This window comes from Engystomops pustulosus, chromosome 2 (genome assembly GCF_040894005.1).
Source record: "Engystomops pustulosus chromosome 2, aEngPut4.maternal, whole genome shotgun sequence".
Taxonomy (NCBI): Eukaryota; Metazoa; Chordata; class Amphibia; order Anura; family Leptodactylidae; genus Engystomops; species Engystomops pustulosus.
Window position 1 is genome coordinate 238,106,372 of NC_092412.1, and position 20,161 is coordinate 238,126,532.

The window sequence follows — 20,161 nt, forward strand, 5'->3', positions numbered from 1 at the left end:
AACTACCACATAATAACGCAAATAATTCAATTTAATAGAAAGTGTTTTTTTGAAAAAATACATTTTGTACAATCTGAAATATTAAATAACTTTCAATTGTCTGCTACTGGTAGAGGGTATACAGTCACTGCAGATACTCACTGGAGTAAGGTGCTATAAATACAAAGGATACATGTAGAATAATTACAACTTTCTCTTAACAATACATACAATACAGTATTTTTTTTTGCTTGTAAGGCTACATTCACTTCTTGTTTTTTGAATGTGTTTAGTGTATACTATGCAACTTTATAGCATCCATCCCCAGCCTCCACTGAGCATACACTCTCAGTGTTCTAGTGATGTAACGGTTCAAATATGGGCAGTCACTCAAGAGATACCCGGAACAATAGTGGGGAGGAGCTGAGCCGGATAAGCACATGGTGGGATACATTACTGCCTTCTGTTAAAGAGATATGTTGAGAATTCTCCCAATGTATCCTTATAATAGTGGCATAAAATGAAAAAAATTAGCTAACTGCCACATAAATACTTGTTTTATAAGCTTTTTCCCTCCTTTTCTTTGTTTTTACAAGAAAAATTCTCTACCCCACTGCCCCCAATGCCCCTATGTGGGCATTCACACTGCACCTGAGATGCTTATAAATATAACATATGAAATTTTTATAATATATGTTAGGAAAGACTGGTGATGAACAGACCCAACTTTAGGACTTCAGTCACTAACCTCTAACACCTTTGATCGCTGCTGGCAAAGTGGAAGCAAAATACTGCCAGCAAAGTCACAGGGAGTGATGAAACTTGGGAGCATGGTGCCATGGATAGGCAGAATTAAATTGACGGCAATTGAATTGACGGCAGAATTAAAGGCTTAACAAGCCAGGTTCAGTGTGGTTGTTAGTCGTGGGTTTGGGTACCTGATCCAAACTTTTGTTGTAGCCCAAATCGCCAAGCCTGAACATGACTAAGTCTTCTCAGCCCCACTCAGGACCATTGGTAACAGAGGCAACAACATAGTGTTAAGAGTTATACAGCTCTCCTGCTAATAGAGTGAGAATGTTATTAGCCTATGAACCTCAACAGCTATCTCTAGTGTTGAGTGAACCACAAAGTTTGAGTTCGTACCAAACTTTGTGGTTTTAGGTCCCCTGGACCAAACCCTGAACTTCATTAGACGCCTGGGTTCGGCTCAAATTGCAGGTGTTAATTCTTTAAATGGTGCTGGCAAAATTGCCATTGACATGTTTGTTGTGACAGAGATACAACTTTGGGGAGGATCGCCGCTCCCTGATGACATTGTGCTGGTGTCAGCACCGATCGCGGATATTACTGGATGCTTACCGAATCCGGACCCATACTATTACCAATCATCTACATTACAGGCACAAAATACTCTTACAGTACAGGCATACAAGATAGGGTACGGAGGTTTGTTCTTAAGTTGAATTTGTATGCAAGTTGAAACTGTACATTTTATAATTGAAGTTCTAGACAAATTTTTTTCTTTTGTCCCAGTGACAAATGGAGTTTCAAAATTTTTGCTGTAATGGGACCAAGGATTATCAATAAAGTTTCATTACAGACACCTTAGATCTAATCATTACAGTCTGGGACTATAGTAACATCCAGAGAGCTTCACCAGAGGTCACAGAGGGCAGAGGGGTCCTTCTGTAACTATGGGTTGTCTGTAAGTCGGGTGTCCTTAAGTAGGGGACCACCTGTATATGGGGGAACTTCTTTGTACAGAACTATTTAAAGATATGGCGATATATAGAAATATTTTCATATACCAGTATTTTGTTTCTGTTATTATAATTTTGTGTAGCTGCCTCTAATACCAAGTGTCCTGAGCTCAACTCCTGTCTGAAAAAAAACTTAAAAATTGCCATTAACAGACATCTCAATAGTGACTGCTGCAAGAAGACACTCAGAAGTTTGCATCTTAAAAGAAATTCCAAATACATGTGGGTATCTAAAAAAACACATAAAATGCATGAGGTTAAAGTAGGGCTCCAACTGAAGACGCAATACCGATTTGTCAATTCTCGCCATAAGAAAGTAGCATGTAAAAAAAAATAATGACAATAAGTGGTCACATGATAACCAGTACATAAAGTGACTGACAATATGAAAACTTACATGATCACAATTATAATTACAGTGAAAAATTTTACAAAATTATACAGTATCAAAATAAATATCTACATGCCACAAAAATATATATACAGAGCAAATACACCTATACAAACACATAGAATACACTGTACATTCACTACATGAAATGCAGAGGGTGACGTCACAAAAACTGTGCCCAATATGCTGTATACCTGGCAGAAGAAGTAAAAAATATATATATTTCTTAATTTGTGGACAAAACTAAATAAAAATAATGTACATGTGTACAAAACTAGAACATTTGCTGAAATAGTTTAATTTTCTATATCAATATAAATCATATTTACAAATACTCTTCACATTATTGATTGGAAATGACTAAATCTATGTCATTCCCAGACTCCTAGAGGTCAACAGAACCGCAAGTTGTACAGCCAAATCTGTATCTGTGTAAGGGTAGAGGCAATCGGTCCCCAAACACAATGAATGGTCAAGCCGAACCCACCAAAACCAGCAGGTTCACCAACATTAGTCTTCTGTTATGATCCAAGGGCAACATGGTCCTCAAACATGTCCCAGCCTTTACAAGAGGCTGCCTGGAGAAATGTGAGGCAGAGGCTGATGTCATATTTCGGTACTTGGCTGATGAAGTGATGATTCCATCTTCTTTTTTAAAGCAGTGTAGATTCACAATAAGTGCATTTGCCAATTCGGGTAGAAAAGGTAGATATTTCCTCATGAAGAGCATTCTTCTCCATTCTCGCCACAACAGGAAGAAAAAAAGTGGGATTTTTCACATGGAATGGGAAGAAAATCAACTTCGACATTTTCAGGAAGAACAAAGTCGTAGCGGCAGAAAATTTCCCTGAAAAATTCAAATAAAACGGGTTATTCCTAATATAAGTCCATGCGTCACTGTACACAATATTCTATAAGATGATCACCTCACCCAGATATCCTCTTCCCTCATGTTGTTAAATAGTCACTTTATTTTCAGAGGACTCTCAGGATTAGAGATAAGCATAGCATGCTAACCGTTCCACAGACCGAGAAAAGCAGCCGGAGCTCTAAACAGAAAACTGTATAAAATATTGCTTAAAAGGAAACCTACCATGAAGAATCTATCATGAGAAGTAGATGTGATGGTAGATCCCTCCTGCCTCTGCCCTAATCTGTTTTTTACTGTTTTATACTGTTTATTTGTTCTTGGTTCTTTATTAAGTTACAACTGGTGGCAGGAGATATTGGAGTTGGTGACGCTCAGCTGTCCCACTTTCCAGCTGGGAGTCCAATCAATTCCTTACCGTTTTCTAGATCTCTGCTTGCGGTCCTGTTATAGGAAGCTTCTTTGTTTACTTCCAGTGGATAAAAATGCAGGTGCACACCTCCTATTACCCTCTCTCTGATAATAACTGTTCCTGCACCTGCATGTACATCACATGGGCAGATTATAGCCACTGGAAGTAAGAATAGAAGCTTTTATAGCAACTGATACACAAAGTACATTGGAAAATTGGATGACGTTTGCTTGCACAACACGTATTAAATATTTGCTGAAAGTGGACAACCCCTTTAAACTTTATGTGGATAAGCCTGAACAGTGCCAATAAAATTTTTACAGACCGTCCAAAACATTTCCAATGTGTTTTGTGATATCATTGTGGCGACTCAATATGGTGTTGTATTACCAATAAGATAATTTACCTTTCAGGATCAAAGGAAGATCTGAGCCGCATCCTTAGAACTCGCAGTTTGTATTTTGGTCCAATGACTGAGCCCGTGGTGAACATCAAGGAAACTTTAGCAATGTCATCAAACTCTTGATGAAATTTGGCCAGTAAGGTAACTTCTTTATTTTGTTCAAATGTAGCCGCATCTCTAAAGAAAAAAACATATAATCTATTAATAAGGTGTTAACATTGTGTTTGCAATTGTAATCTATGATTTCCTACAAACATTTAAGAAATTGTTCAAGGCTGGCTATTGGTTGCTCAAATTTGCTGTATACAAAATCAGGGGGTCACTGGTTTGTCTGAAATCTCTGGTCATCATGTTGGAACTAGCAAGAAAATGGGTTGTTTTGAAGATTTTAGTTTTTTGTTTTTTTTTGTTCTCCGAGGGAACGTTGCCGTAACACCTCTTGCTAGTTGGGTTTCCACATAGAGAATCAGTCATTTGTTTGAGGCAACTATTGATTCCATTGCAGGTCTGCATATACAGGTTACAGAGGACCAATTGAGTTTCTTTTCTTTTGTTTTTTTACTGAGCAAAGTCCCTTATATAAAATATATGAAGGGAGCTGTATATAATGAACCCATGATTGGGGTATATATAAAGAATACATGAAGGTGGCTGTATATAATGGGGCAGATTTACTTACCCGGTCCATCCGCGATCCTGCGGCGCCCTCTCTGCGGTGGATTCGGGTCTTCCGGCGATTCACTAAGGCAGTTCCTCCGACGTCCACCAGGTGTCGCTGCTGCGCTGGAGTTCATCGGAATGCACTGATCTTCACCAAGCCTGGCCGAGTGCAGGTAAGCGCGGTTTTTCCGAATCCGTCGGGTTTTCGTACGGCCACACCCCCGATTTCCATCGCGTGCATGCTGGCGCCGATGAGCCACAATCCGATCGCGTGCGCCGAAATCCCGGGGCAATGTAGGGAAAATCGGTGCAAAATGGAAATATTCGGTTAACCCGTCGCAAAAAAACTCGAATTGGGCCCTTAGTAAATGACCCTCAATGAATCCATGGTGGTGTGTATATAAGGTATATACGTAGGGGGCTGTATATAATGATTCCATATTTGGGGTATATATAAAAAATATATGAAGGGGGCTGTATATAATAAAGCCATTGTGGGGGTGTATATAAGGAATATATGAAGGGGGCTGTATAAACTGAACCCATGGTGGGGGTGTATATAAGGAATATACAAAGGGTGCTGTATATAATGAACCCATGGTGGGGTGTATATAAGGAATATATGAGGGGGGCTGTATATACTGAACCCATGGTGGGGGTGTATATAAGGAATATATGAAGGGGGCTGTATAAACTGAACCCATGGTGGGGGTGTATATAAGGAATATACAAAGGGGGCTGTATATAATGAACCCATGGTGGGGTGTATATAAGGAATATATGAGGGGGGCTGTATATAATAATACCATGAGGGACTGTTTAATGCCACCACATGAGTTGTTTGCAAAGGGGCCGACAGGGGCTGAGAAGCCCAGGGACCTAATGAGACCTGGAGCCAGGGATGAGGGATGGATATTAAACCACATTTATCAGGTTTTTTAAATCACTATAATCAATTCATCTACAAAATGCTCCAAATGATCTACAATAGATAAAGTTGAGAAGTGATAAATGTATATTCAAAATACAGTGGAGCCGCTCATGAAAACCTGAACATAGACCATAGAAGTAAATGGGGAGGTGTGTTAGCCACCGAAAAAAAAAACATAAACACACAACCCAAACAATGATCAACTACATGAGGTCTTACCATCAGCGGCACTACATTTATAAGGTCTGGGATACTTACTGGTCAAGCTTGGATTCGGTAACATTCCCCGATGAAGACTCCAACTTGATGGTGATATAACCACTATGAGGTTTAGCGTTTAATGTGATGAAGTCCACAAAATAATGAAATACTAAAAGAGAAAAAGACATAAAACTTCTTGTAATTGATTAATTCGGTACGCGAGATTATCTGGACATGGAAATTTCAGTGATAATGGTGATTGGTCACACAATTACCAAAGCCAAAGGGACAATTGTACATATCAGCCAAAATAGATCTACAGCTTCAATGTAAAATCTGGCCTATGCCAACATATGTCCTGCTTGAGCTTTTCTCTACCTTTGGTTAGAAACCTGAAGAGGATCAGCCTTTCAAAACAATATAATTTTACAATATTGTGATACACAGTGGTATGCTATACATGCCCGACCAGCCCCTCCCATCTCCTCCTCCCCATGTCCCATGCTTCTTCTAAGTATTCAACATGGTCATATGGCCAGGGTAATGTCACCTAAGGTCCTGTTACACACATGGGATAGACGTTGCAGATGTTTTTGATCACATGAAATCACAGCAGTCCTCCATGGAGGATGGAGAGGAAAAGAAGTCAATGGAGTCATGCTGTGATCTCATGTGATCAGATATATACATGGGTTAGACGTTGAAAATGTAACAAGAACTTAGATGACATCACCCTGGCCATATTTTGGGGAATTTATTAAATCAGAAAAACTGAAATATCGCATGGTCCTAAGTATTCAGGCTCAGTATTGGGCAGAAGCTCCTTTTGAGCTAGTACAGCCAGTAGTCTGTTCTTCCTAGCAGATCCTCTCCAGTTCCCTCATGTTGGATGGTGACCGTTGGTGGAAGCCATTTTATAGTCTCTCCAGAGATGCTCAACTCGGTTTAGTCTCTGGCTGGGCCAATCAAAAATGGTCACAGAGGTGTTCTGAAGCCATTGCTGTGTTATTTTAGTTGTGTGCTTAGGGTCATTGTCTTGTTGGAAGGTGAACCTTTGGCCCAGTCTGAGGTCCAGATCACTCTGTAAGAGGTTTTCATCTAGGATATCTCTGTACGTTTGCCGCATTCATCTTTCCTTCAATTACAAGCAGTCACCCTGTCCCTACTCCAATAGCATGATGATGCTGCTGCCACCATCATGTGCTTTTGTCACTATTGTATTTGGCAGGTGATGAGCAGTGTCTGGTTTTCTTCACATGTAGCACTTAGAATTAATAACAAAAAAGTTCAGTCTCATCAGACCAGAGACTCTTATCTATCATAGTCAGGGAGCCCTTTTCATGCAGTATGCAGATTTCATAGGTTTTGCACTTAGGAAAGGCTTCTGTCCGTACACTCTGCCACAAATCCCCTGTGCCTTGTTACAATTCTGTCTCTGAGCTACTTAGGCAGTTCCTTAAACCTCATGATTCTCATGTGCTCTGACATGCACTGTAAGCTGTGAGGTCTCATGTAGAGAGGGGTGTGGCTGTCCTAATCATGTCCAATCAGTTTAATTATAAACAGTTGAAATCCAATGAATGCATGGACAGAATAAATGTGGGCCCAAATCAAGTCTTATGCCGGGGGAAGATACCTGCCTCAATCTTTAACTGTGATGCCTCAGGTAACCCCCTCCAATAAACCACCCAACACACAACTTTGGTCTCCAAGAAAATTAACATGTAGTCTACTGGGCAAACAAGGTTGGGACCACTGATATATTTGGTATCTTATTAATGCATATCTAGAGAAACAATTTCCAGTGACTGACTCCTATTCACAGACCCCACCTTGTGCCGTTTTGCCTAGTGTGTAATCATCTAGTACTCATTCTGTGTCTTTTACATGCCTCCCATTGAAATCCTTTATTTAGAACACAATGCTTATTATCTATTCTGAATGATTAGTGCCCATGTATTAGCATCTTAGAGGCTTTACGTTGGCGAGCCGATTGTGTTGCCTTCTGTAATTGTATTTGTATGTTTACTGCATTTTCACAAAATCAAGGTCAAGTTGTTCACTTGTTCTCTTTGTTGTAAGAGAGATGCGAGCTTAGTCGGTCCCTCGAGTGGCGGGGATAATTCTGTTTTGTACGCCCCTGCAGCACAGAAAAGATGAAAGATCAGTGTACATCGAGGAGAACAAAAGCGGCTCTGGGCTCCGACCACACAACATTATTTAAATAGGTCCCAACGTGAAAAGAAATCTATGTCTGAAGAGCACGGATCAGCCCTGACTCCGCTACAACAAAGAATTAGGCCAAAACGGAAGACAAAACCTGTACCCCGAGCAGCCCTTCTTCTCGTCATTGTTATTCACGGCTCACATTGCTCAGTCTAAAGCAATTAGCGTTCCAAGCAAATGTCGCCAACTTCCCCCAGCCACTATTATCTCAGCCCGACAGCTTTTATTTTATGCAAATTTAATTTCACTCACTGCAAAATGGTTTTGCCGAAGCCGTGTCAAAAAAAGCTTTCGTCACCGGAGGATTCCTCGCCACCAGATAATCTTTCCACTTATCAGCATAAAAACCTGTAACAAACACATGAACAAAGCCATTAGCTGCACAGTGGAGTGCAATCTGCATCGAGCACATTGTAGGGGAGGCAATTATAGAAGATTCACCAGTTGTCAGCAGAAAAAAATAGATCTTGTCCAATTTTTACAATTCCTAAACATACAGTCACCACAAGGGGGAGCTTAGGAGCTCACTGCACATTTTTGGATGATTATGTTACATGTATACATATAAATTACAATTTTGACTAACACCACCCAGGAATTTTGCATAAAATCTTTGAGCGCTTGCTGAGCCACATCCCCTTTCCAGATAAGCTATGCACAGCTATTATACATTGTGCCATTTTATGGTACACACTAGAGAGTAGAAATGAATTAATCAATTTGTTGGTTTATAGATTTGGTACAAGTGTGGCATTTTTAGGCACCAAATCCAAAAATATTCATGAAAAATCTGTGTTTTAGTGAACTAACAGGAGCTTAGATACTTTCCAGGACAAATGGATAAAGATCGATTTGGATTGAATATATGGAAACCCGTCCGGGTCTATTATAAAATTTGGGAAAGCTTCAACTAATCAAATCATTAATGATTCGCTCATTGTTAGAACTGAGACGGAGGTTAGCCGTGCATAGGTTAGTAAATCTCTGCCCAGGTGTGCAGAAAGCTTGAATGCTTCGTCTAGTGCCGCCATCCAGTATATTAGGTTTAGATCATTTCGGTACTAAGCACAATCAATGAATACACTGGACACATTGGGGCTCATTTACTAAGGGTCACGGATCAAACTTTCGTCGGACTTTGCACCATTTTCTGGATTTGCACGGCTTTGACAGATATTTAAAAGGCATCTGTGCTGGGATTGCATCGCACACAATCGTTTACTTTTGCAGCTGCGCTGCTTTCATGCGGCACAATTCGGGGGGCGTGCCGTCGGGCAATCCGACTGATTCGGACTGAGCGCGGGATTTAACTTTCAAATTGTGTCGCAAGACAATGCACTTACATGCACCAGGAATAAGAAGGTGAACTCTGTCAGACCTGAGTGGGGAAGAGACACATGCAGGATTTCGGGCGCTTGATCTTAGTCACTCGCTGTACAGTGCATTATCGTCGGACAATGCGCTTTCTGTGAACTCCAGCAGCCGGGCTAGTAAATGAGCCCCAATGTCTCACCGCACAGTAACCGAGCCCTGCAGCTTTACTTTGCCACTATACCCCTCTCCTTTTTCTCCATTGGGCCGTGTGGATGAGGCCTTACAAATCCATTTTGAAGTGTGTTTTTCTGGAACATGACAACCCCTTTAAGTTGAGCCTACTCAACATTTATAGGATTTTGCCAATCACTTTCAATCACTTTAGATCACATTTCCACAATTAAAAACTATAGAAATGATCACTGAAAGTATAATATTCTTTTTGCTGCATCCAGACCATGTAACCAATGGATACGGCATCCCAGAAGAGTTGATCAATGGTTGGTCCTGGATGTTGGACCCAACCAATCTCATATCAGTTAACTATCCTACGGATAGGTCATCAAAGTTTTAATCCAAGTAAAAGCCTTTGAAATGTACCTTATGTAGGGATATTAGCTCAAATGTAATCACAGAATTATCACTGATTTTGATCAAAAAAATGTAAAAGTAAATTGATTTGTGTAATTAGCATATCAAAAAGTCTCCAATTACAAAACCCATTTATGTCAAATTGAGAAACATCCAAATTCATTCATCATAAATTCCTATCTATTATGGATGTAAAGATGAAAATGATAAATCTCTGTACCTAGAACAGGGCAGCCGAGTGATGCAAACTGCTGGCAATCCATGCATTTCCCAATTCTATAATCTTTGTAGCTTTCACACGGAAAAGTCGTCACACTACAAGAGTCATTGAGAGACGCAATGTACAGGAAGACCGACCGCTGGTGGTCACACTTGAAATATTCAGAACCTGCACAGATAGAAGTCTGGTTAGAGATGGATTATAACACTGGGTTGTAGAGAATACATTTAATTATGTTATTTTAATATGTTATATGGAATTGTTTGCCGTTAGAAACACAGGCAAGAGGGGGCCCAAACAAAATACATATTGGTCACCCTTATGGTACCCAATTTTGTCCTCCATAAACACAGGAATTGTTTCTTTGCCTCCATGCCAAAACAAAGACCCTTGTGCCACCATCTTGTTTTATATCAATAAAGTTCCTCTGGAAAGGGGCATTATTCCATACAACCTAATAGCAAAAGGGATGAAAACAACCTGTTCTTCATCAAAGGTCCACATAGCACTGGGACCCATTCGAGATTACAAAAGAAATCTCATATATAAAAAAAAACGTATTCTAAATGTTCCTCTCTTCCCACTCCTTAGCATGTATCGGACTGTAAGACAACTGGCTGCAGCAGGAGCTTTTCCCTTCGCCTCGGTTTGTGTCCTTCTGTCCTTCCCGTTACAGGTTCCAGTACTGTTCTCCGGTCTTTCTTGACAGAATTTAGTTACAAAGCTTACACGAGTATTAGAGAGCTTTTCCACTTATTGACTGGCGGGCAGCACCGAAAAAAGGAAGTCTACAGGCTAACAAATCACCACAAAAGTAAAACCAGCATTGTGCAGTCCACTTGATAAGATTTCCGCACATACTTACCTAATTTCTAAAAAATATCATGTTTAACTAAATGCAAATAAGATTCTCAGTGCAAATGGGGTAGGGCCAATTTCTTCTTTTTACACTTTTTTGCTATGGGAGATGTCAGTTCTTGAGTATAGGAAAGTATAATCGGGTGGGTAGTATTGGGGAGTATAGAAAAAAAGTGTATGATGACCCTATCCCTAAATTACCAAGAAGCTCATCTGCATAAAATAGGATTTATACCGAAATTAATCATATGGAAAATTCAGGAAAATTTTATTGAGTCTCCTACACAATGCTATTTTACGTCGGGAGCTGGTATACTCCATTTAAAGGGGGTTTCCAGTAATATAGAAAACTACAAATGGGCCGGGCATGAAATAAAAAAAAAAAAATTAAGTCAGTTCCCTTGACACTCCTGTATTTCCGATTTTGTGGAGGGTCATGGGACCCACTGTATCCTTGGAGGGGCCTCGTACGACCAGGAGACACCACAGGAATGAAAGTCTCATGGAAAACAGAAATGACATCCCATGGCCTGAGAAGGCCACTAATTGGATAAAGGGGGATCTTGTGACCCCCAGAACTTACAGTCAGGAGCAGGCCTGAAATTACCAGAACTATTTGGGTACCATGAGATGGAGTGGGACAAGTAACTTTATTTTTTCCCACCCATGTCCCAGCCCCCTAGGATTTTTAGGTTCATTTGTCAGTAAGTGTGTACAGGTGCCAAATAGACTTACCTGACAATATAGTTTTAGGACAACCTGGCTGATCAGTTCCTCCATTTGGGTAGAAATCAATATGTCCCAGATTCTCACGATATCCCAGAGCTGTAAACGAGATAAAGAATTTTTTTAAGAAAGGACATAAAACATTTCATTTTATCATTTCATAACGGTGGACAATGAAATATTGCGGTGGTTTTGGTCTCCAGTTTCTGAGAAAACCCAACTATCAGCAAACTACCAGATATAAAATTGCTAACATATGATTCCTACTATATTAGGGCAACAGAAAACAATGCCGGAGGTCCCCTACTTAAGAACACCCGACTTACAGACGACCCCTAGTTACAAACGGTTGGTTTGTAATTTGGTAATTTACTGTACTTTAGCCTTCGACTAAAAGTAAAGAGCTATAATAGTTATTAAACGTGTCTGTAATGAAGCTTTATTGTTAATCCTAATTTTTATGACAATCCAACATTTTTAAAATCCAATTGTCACAGAGACCAAAAATATTTGCCTGGGGTTACAATTATAAAATATACAGTTCCGACTTACAGACAAATTTAACTTAAGAACAAACCTACAGAACATATCTTGTACGTAACCCGGGGACTGCCTGTATAACTATAAAAATATGCTGTTTTTCCATTTATATTTTATATATATACTTATATTTTTCCATCTATTTAAGTGTATACAGGAGATCTGTAGCCGGAGGATTGAGGCAACGTGTAAGTCAATTACCAAGTAACATAAACCATTCTGTGTGAGCGGAGCCAATAAATTAAATTACAGTCGTCTCATTGACTTCTATTCTCTTGAATTCCTTAAGAGTCCGCTGCTCTCTTATCTAAGTATTTGCTTCAGGAAATCGCAGGTTGTATATCTTTTCTTCCAGCTAATGGCGCGACAGTACGGAAAATACAAAAATGATATATTGCTGGCAAAGCCGTAACTAATTTTTCAATTACTGAGCGAAGTTTTTCGAAGAAGCTGAAGAAATATAGAACTTTAGATGTCGGTGTAAACAGTCTGGACTGACTTCTTTATGGGGTTTTTTATGTCTACTTTATGAAAGCCGCACTGATATAGCAGTTATATGGGTTATTGATACCCACATAAATAAACGCAAAAAGTGATAATATACTGGATGTATAGCAGCTTAATTACAGCAGCCACAGAGATAATTTATTCCATACCCAGTGCACGATATAATAGAGAAACATATAAGCTCATGAGGCCGACACTTTTTGGCCGCTGTTTGGTTTCCTCCATAGACATCTATGAAGAGCACCGCACCTTCACAGCCACCTCTCCATGAAGTCTGGCCTCAACTTGTCTTAATGGATTTTCTCTTTCCCTTGATTACTTTAGGCCAGTGGTGGCGAACCTATGGCACGGGTGCCAGAGGTGGCACTCTGAGCTCTCTCTGTGGCCACCCAAACTATTGACCCAGCACAGAGTTCATTAGTTTTGGAGATCCTTCTGCTGGCCCCACATTTCTAGTGTTGTGGCAGAACACTTAATAATAACTTACTGCTCAAACTACTGTGATGGCACTTTGTGATAAATAATTGGGTTTTGGTGGTAATTTGGGCACTTGGTCTCTAAAAGGTTCACCATCACTGCTTTAGGCTAATCCCATAAAGTTGAAAAATGAGACCATCATCCATTCCAATTGTCCTAGCCAGTAGTGGATTCTAAGATATGTGATATGGGTGGTCGCCGGGGGCCCAAGGCTTCTAGGTGGCCCATAAGCACCTGAATCAATGTTTGATATGTTTGATACTGCCCTGTAGAGATAAGCCATGAAATCGTCAAGCTCTCAACATCTGTATAAAAGGGTCCTTCCGGGACCTCCAAAAGGATCTCAAACTACAGAACTAAACGTAGACAGAAGGGACTCCCCTCCTTTCCCAAGTAGCTTGATTCCAGTGCCATATAAAGGAGGTTAATGCCAATATACCATTACATTTATAATGGCCCACAATTTTGACACAGTCCAGGGCCCATGGTCCTCTTAATCCGCCATTGGTCCTAGTTGTAGCATGGTGATAAGGGAACTCAGGGACCTATACCCCTGAGTACAGCTTAGCGAATCATTCAAAATTCAGTTAGCTGAAGCTTCACCCGATTTTTCAAAAGATTTGAACCGATGTCACTCATTGTTCTGGAAATTGGGATACTACAAATTTATATCCCTAGTGAAAAAATTTTCAAAGAAAATTAACAAAACAGGGTAGGTCCTTTTATAAAAGGGGGTAAATACTGAAGGGGGTAAATACTTATTTCCAGAACAATCGAAGCAACTGCCAAGTAAAATAGACAGCAACTGCTGCTCATATAGTGGACACTTGACGGTTAAAAACCATTCTTGAGCTTATTATACGCATTAAACATATGCCTAAAAAGTCTCTCTATTCTAATGTTATAGTGCTCCAATTGGAGCAACATTGGTTCATCCAAAGTGAATCAGATTCAATTCAGGGCCAGAAAATAAACAGAAGTATAGATGATCAAATTGATTAGTTGAGTCCTAGATTCAGTACAAATCTATGTTATTTATTACTCACGTACGTAAATACGAGAACACCCCTATAAATGGGTTTTCTGAGTTATAAATATTGAACAATAACATTGTTATCATATCAGTAGAGTTTATAAACCTGACATCCTTCTAGATCAGCTGATACTGGAACTACCAACACTGAACCAATCCACATCTCTTTGCTATGATCAGTGGCTAGGTTAGGTCACTGCAGCCCTTCTCCCAATTGAGATTGGATTATGGTGCATAACCACACACTCATATGCTTGACTAACGGTTACATGAAGATACCACCACCACGTAAATATATTATGCGGAAAGAACCCATTAAACTGCCTCCACTGCCAAAATCTTGTTGCCACCATGATTGCAAATCTGTGCCTAAATTAAAAAAAGCATTTAGGCTCTCCTTTCTCTTAAAGAACTAGTTTTAAAAATATGTACGGTAAGTTAGCTACTAGGGGTGTCAATGGAGCCCCTCCAGGTTCTGGCAGCATTTGCAAGTACCAACCCACTGGAGCTCTGATTACACACCCCCTACCACCTTCTCATTGCCTCTCGCATCTTACATCACAGGCCGACTGCCTTCAATTTCCTCCCCTGGAAGAAGGCAGTTGGTCTGTGCCGTCGAAGATGCAGGAGAGAAAGTGTGGGGTGGAAGCATATAATAAATGCTCCACAGGGCAGGAGGAGCCCTCCAGAGCCTGGAGGGGCTTTTTGGTGCCTACATATTTTTAAAACTTGAATTTTAAGGAGACACTAAAGAATAATCTGCAAGCACAGATCCGGCACCAGGGTGGCAACCGGACTCTCCCGGCGGAACTGGTTTGATAGACATGTCCTGTATGGTAGATTTACTTTAAGAAAGATCAAAAAGTGAATTCTTAGTGAGTGGAGGAGTTTAGATTTTCATTACAGGCCAAAGTAGAGGATGGTCACAAAGAATTCCTTGTTGTGGTCCAGGAAAACACAGATTGTTTCATATGGGCCGAGGTTATTCATTTTTTCACTTGTAGTGGCGCTGCAGGAAAACTGAATACGTAGCGCTACGTTTCCCATAGATAATGGTTGATCACTGAGGGCCCAGCAGGATGACCCTTTACACTCAGATTAATGTACCTGCTATAACAAGTAATGATTACCCAAAGTGGAAATAGAATCCAATATACATCATAGAGTAGATAGACAATTTGTGTACATACTTACCATCAATGTCAGTATGGACAACATCCACAAACTTAGCATCACTATAATGCAGTCTTTCTTCAGGGGGCTTCCCATTGTATAAAGGTCCGGCAGGGTCCAGTCCTATCAACAAAACCAACAAAAAAAGAAAAAGAGAAAAATATTTTGACCAATTACTATACATCCAAGAAATATCTTAAAGATCAGCTTCTCTAGGGGCAATTTTAAAGTTCAGAACTCACGTCCATGACCACTGCATTATAGTAATAACAAATTTTTAAAATCCTGCTGAGGACATCTGAGGTCCTATTACAAGCTAACATTTATTATAATGTAGTCATCTTGCTAATGCAAAATAACAAAGAAAAAATTAATCACCTGTAATTCGGCCAATTGAACCATTGTACATTTTTCCAACAAAGCCAGAAATATGTGCTCCGAGGCTGACTCCTATCATGTAGATGGAGTCCAGAGATCCACCTTGGTCCTGTTAAAAAAGGAATACAATTTTTTTTTTTTAAAAAGGACATTAATAAAACTTTTTATATACCTCAACCCAATTCTTCTTCCACACAGCATAAGGAAGTAGCAGTCTCAGATGAACCCTATCTTGGGATCCTGTAGAACTGAGCTGATGGTTGTCCCCCATGCCAACAATATTGGTCTAAATCACTGGAGCCTCCAGCTTTGAACTAAGATCTTCAAGCAACCCATGTAGAAGAAGTGCTGGTGCCCATGTGTGTGTGACCACTACAATTACTTCTATTTTACAACCAAACATTACCGTTACAGCGGTCCCATACAAGTGAACATAGTGGTTGTCACACGTACCCATGAACAATTCACATGTGCCCCTTGTGTCCTCCATTCTGATCATCTGGAGTCCCAAGGGTAAGACCTCCAATGGCAAGTCACTTATTTTCAGCTATGGAGCAGATTTGTGGGGGAGGTTGGGTGTTTGATCACCAACAATCTGGCATCAGGGACTTATTTTGTTCCTACTTTTTCAGAATGTTTAGTCTAGAAAAATCCCTTAAGGTTCTGATTATATTTGAATTGTTACTTCAGTTAATACTTGAAGCCAGAACTCTAGGACAGATCTGTCATCCAACAAACCAACATCTACCGCCCAAGACCTAGGACTTACGATGAAATCTATTAGATATCTATAGGATTGGCAGTAAATAGTGCAGTATATTTCCCACCAAACGATAAGGCTCCTCCTTACCCAAGAATTTCTCCTATGTATTGTAGCATTAGGCACAGTGACCTTTGATCATTGACTGACTCAGCCGGGATTATACAGTAATCCTGTGTTACACATACGTCTTCTATCCAACACAACCCGTTGGTGACTCATGTTAGATTCACTTTTAGTTTACATTGTTTATTTGTCATCTTCTGCATGGGTTGTGAAAAAGAAAGAAAGGGAGGGATCGGGATGGGGAACGAAAGAATGACGATAAACATAAAAAGAGTATCATCCAAAAAAAACAACCTGTGAACATTATTTCCTATACATTTTTTCTCTTATACACTTAACTCTTTCCCTCCCAACCCACTGGCAAGAGAGAAAAAAAAAGGTGGGGGGGGGGGGGAGACATAATTTCCCTATCTATTGGTTACCATTTCCATCAAGTTGGCTCAGTTCACTGACTCATTGGGGCAGATTTACTTACCCGGTCCATTCTCGATCCAGCGGCGCGTTCTCTGCGGTGGATTCGGGTCCGGCCGGGATTCATTAAGGCAGTTCCTCCAACGTCCACCGGGTAGTGCTGAAGAGCATCGGAACGCACTCAAGTTCACCGGCCTATTCCTAGTGAAGGTAAGTGCAAGCTCCACGACACTTTTTTTTTTTTTTTTTTTTTTTTTTTTTTTAAATGCAGCGTTTTTTTCCGAATCCGTCGGGTTTTCGTTCGGCCACGCCCCCCGATTTCCGTCACGTGCATGCCAGCGCCGATGCACCACAATCCGATCGCGTGCGCCAAAATCCTGGGGCAATTCAGGGGAAATCGGCGCAAATCGGAAATATTCGGGCCCTTAGTAAATGACCCCCATTATTCTATTTCTAATTGCCCAAAAACTCAGCCCATTTCCCCCTGGTGCCACTTTTATCGGCATAGATTTCTTCATATCTTTTAAACTTCTGGGAAAAACCATACCAGTGATCAACGTTAGGAATTATACTGCTCCCCCATTCCCAAATTATAAGAACCTTGGCTAGCTGTGATTTAGGAGAGTGGGATAAAACTAATGGTAGACAATAGTGAAAGTGAGAGTGTAATAGTTCTCTGGTGCAAGACCTCAAGGCAGGATGACAACATAGCGTGAGAGAGACAGCATCAAATACTAGCACAAGGAAATTCTGTGGTGAAGAAATCACTACTCATGGCCACTTGCATCACAGGAGACTCAGAAGTTTCTATCAGGAAAAAAAAAAGGTAGGTACAAGTCTGGTGGGAACCTAAACTACATTGGAGACCTCAGTAAAATAGTGTCCCGGAGCTTGATCTAAATAAAAGAATAAAACTGAAGTAAAGGCCTCGGCCAGAGCCTGTTGTGGGAGGGCACTGTCACACAAGGTCACTACTAAGCCTCTGTATACCGGCAAGGACAGATAGTAAGAGATGGCACCAAGCTGAACCAGAGCTAAGGCACAAGGTTAGTCCTTTCTAATTTTTACACCACTAGGAGCCCAAAGTACATTGACAACCTCTTAGAAGTGGAGCTGTCTTCTCTGTTTTTGTAAATACACACAACCATGATAATATAAAGATTTAGAGCATCTCGGAGCTAATGGTAACACCAAGTTTGTAATTTATTGATAAATTTATTTCATACTGATGGCTTATCCCTAGGATAGGTCAAGAATATGTGATGGGTGGGTGTCCAAATCCCAGGCCCTACTTCATCAGTGAAGAGCTACTGGGGTCCGGCAGTAGATGGAGCCAACTGTTATTTAGTGGAAGAGCCGTGTAACAGCAGCTTAGCTCTATTCACCCTTACTATACAATGGATGACACCTTTCGATTCCAGATCAATCCTCTGTATGGATTCAGGAACCTGGTGGAAGCAAGAACAGCCATCGGACCGACATAACACAACATAACAGCCATGAGGGCAACTTATCTTGATTCTAGGTCAGTAAGAAACTGAGGGAATAACCCCTCTAATAACCCGAAAGACCCAGCAATCTTTCATGGGTTCTTGAACCTGTACCAGGTACCACAGAGATGCAACTATAGGCAGTGTTTGTCCCATGATAACATGCATCATACGTGAGAAGGAAGCACATTCACCTACCAACATCTTATCAATAAGACTTTTCAATATTTCTGCAACTTTCTTGGATTTTCCTGCTGCATTGTGATAGATCACAGTTGTGGCTCCTCGGTTCCAGTCCACCAAGATTACATTGAAATCATCCAGATGGAGAAGTTTCTGCACAATTTCATCTAACCACACAGGGGGAGACCCCGTCGGCCTGTATCCATGGGTGATAAAGATGGTCTTTTTAGAAACATCCAAATACTTGAAAGCCGTGGTGTTTTCCTTGTTAAGATCTCCTGAGCAGTTTGCATTTTCTCTGGTGTATAATAATAATTGCACATGGAGTTCAGTCCCAACAATGGCATCAGGTAAGTTAAGGTCTGTAAAGTTATGGCATATCTCTCCGGGATCTGAAAAATCAAGAATGAGATGACTTAAAGACAGTGGTGGATTATAATTTAGTAGAAGTACACTTTTCACCTGTATTTTTGTCCCAATGAGTGATGTTAAAAATCAGAAGTGGATTATAATACAGGCGGTTTGGGCAGTAGCCAGGGGCCCAAGCCCAAGCCCAATTTTTTTCTCCAGTTTTTCAGCTTTTTAGCCTTAAATTTAACGACCCATAAACAAGCAAGCCATCCAATACTTAAAAATTGTCACAATTTGGAAATAGAGAACAGCAACACATAAAATTCCCCATGACGGTTCTCCTTGGCATGGAATATTAATCCATGACTTATTGTAATTTCCTCCAAGGATTATACATTCCAGAATGGATCAGAATGGATCAATCCCTGCCTTTACAAGTAGTAGAAATCCAAATTCCCCACGCGAGATACTTCCGGTACCATCAACACACAACACATAGGGAAATAATGCGGCAAAATCTCTTCCGATATGTTGGATCTAATTGCCCCGTTATCAGATATTCAGCATTAGCCAGTTGTACAAACTTGAAGTGGAAGAAGAAAATAAGAGGTTGTGAAAGTCATTCCAAGGCCACTGTCACATAGTGTTTGGAGCGTTCCGATTCTTGTAGATCAGGCTGGCACAGAACACACCCCGGCTGATTATATAGGACGCCTCATTCATCATATTAAAAGCAAGAAATTGCACTTCTTCTCGTATATAACATGTAAACAAGTTCTTGGTAGGCAATGATGCAATTTAACCCTATCAGTGGCAGTGGACTAGCACCTTAGGTTTACAAAAGTTTTAGGCAATTTGCCTCTTCCCTAGGGCGTAACGTGGAATAGCTTTTGTATGTGAATTATTGACTTAATTTATTTGGCTAGTTTTTAGATCTACGATATTAACATCCATTTTAAACAAAAACATTTTATTGGAGGCAATGACCTCACAAGAAGATGGTACCAGATCGTTTCAGATATGGAGGATAGTGGATCACCATTGATGATGCGGTTGACACGTGATGGTACAACACAACAACAACTACTTCATTTCTTCTCAAAAGCCTCCAGCCATCTTGAGGTGTCATCACTAGGTCCCAACCTAGGAACTGTCAAGTGTGTGGTTGAAATCATTAAACTTGCCACTAGGTCTCAACTAGGTCCTGACCTAGGAACTGTCCCAACCCAGCTCCCAACCTAGGAATTGT

At 40.4% G+C, this 20,161-nt stretch overlaps 1 protein-coding gene across 1 annotated transcript in view; it reads right to left on the reverse strand.

The window, feature by feature from the left end:
- Nucleotides 1-216: 216 nt before the first annotated feature.
- LIPI (lipase I) overlaps nucleotides 217-20,161 on the reverse strand; it is a 31,592-nt gene continuing 11,647 nt past the window's right edge. The window contains exons 2-10 of the mRNA XM_072138559.1: nucleotides 18,577-18,953; nucleotides 15,652-15,760; nucleotides 15,295-15,396; nucleotides 11,553-11,642; nucleotides 9,960-10,127; nucleotides 8,087-8,182; nucleotides 5,666-5,777; nucleotides 3,820-3,993; nucleotides 217-2,980 (exon numbers count right to left, since the gene is read on the reverse strand). Of these exons, the coding sequence (XP_071994660.1) occupies nucleotides 2,851-2,980; nucleotides 3,820-3,993; nucleotides 5,666-5,777; nucleotides 8,087-8,182; nucleotides 9,960-10,127; nucleotides 11,553-11,642; nucleotides 15,295-15,396; nucleotides 15,652-15,760; nucleotides 18,577-18,953 (1,358 nt within the window). The 3' untranslated portion in view covers nucleotides 217-2,850. The remainder of the gene's footprint in view (nucleotides 2,981-3,819; nucleotides 3,994-5,665; nucleotides 5,778-8,086; nucleotides 8,183-9,959; nucleotides 10,128-11,552; nucleotides 11,643-15,294; nucleotides 15,397-15,651; nucleotides 15,761-18,576; nucleotides 18,954-20,161) is intronic.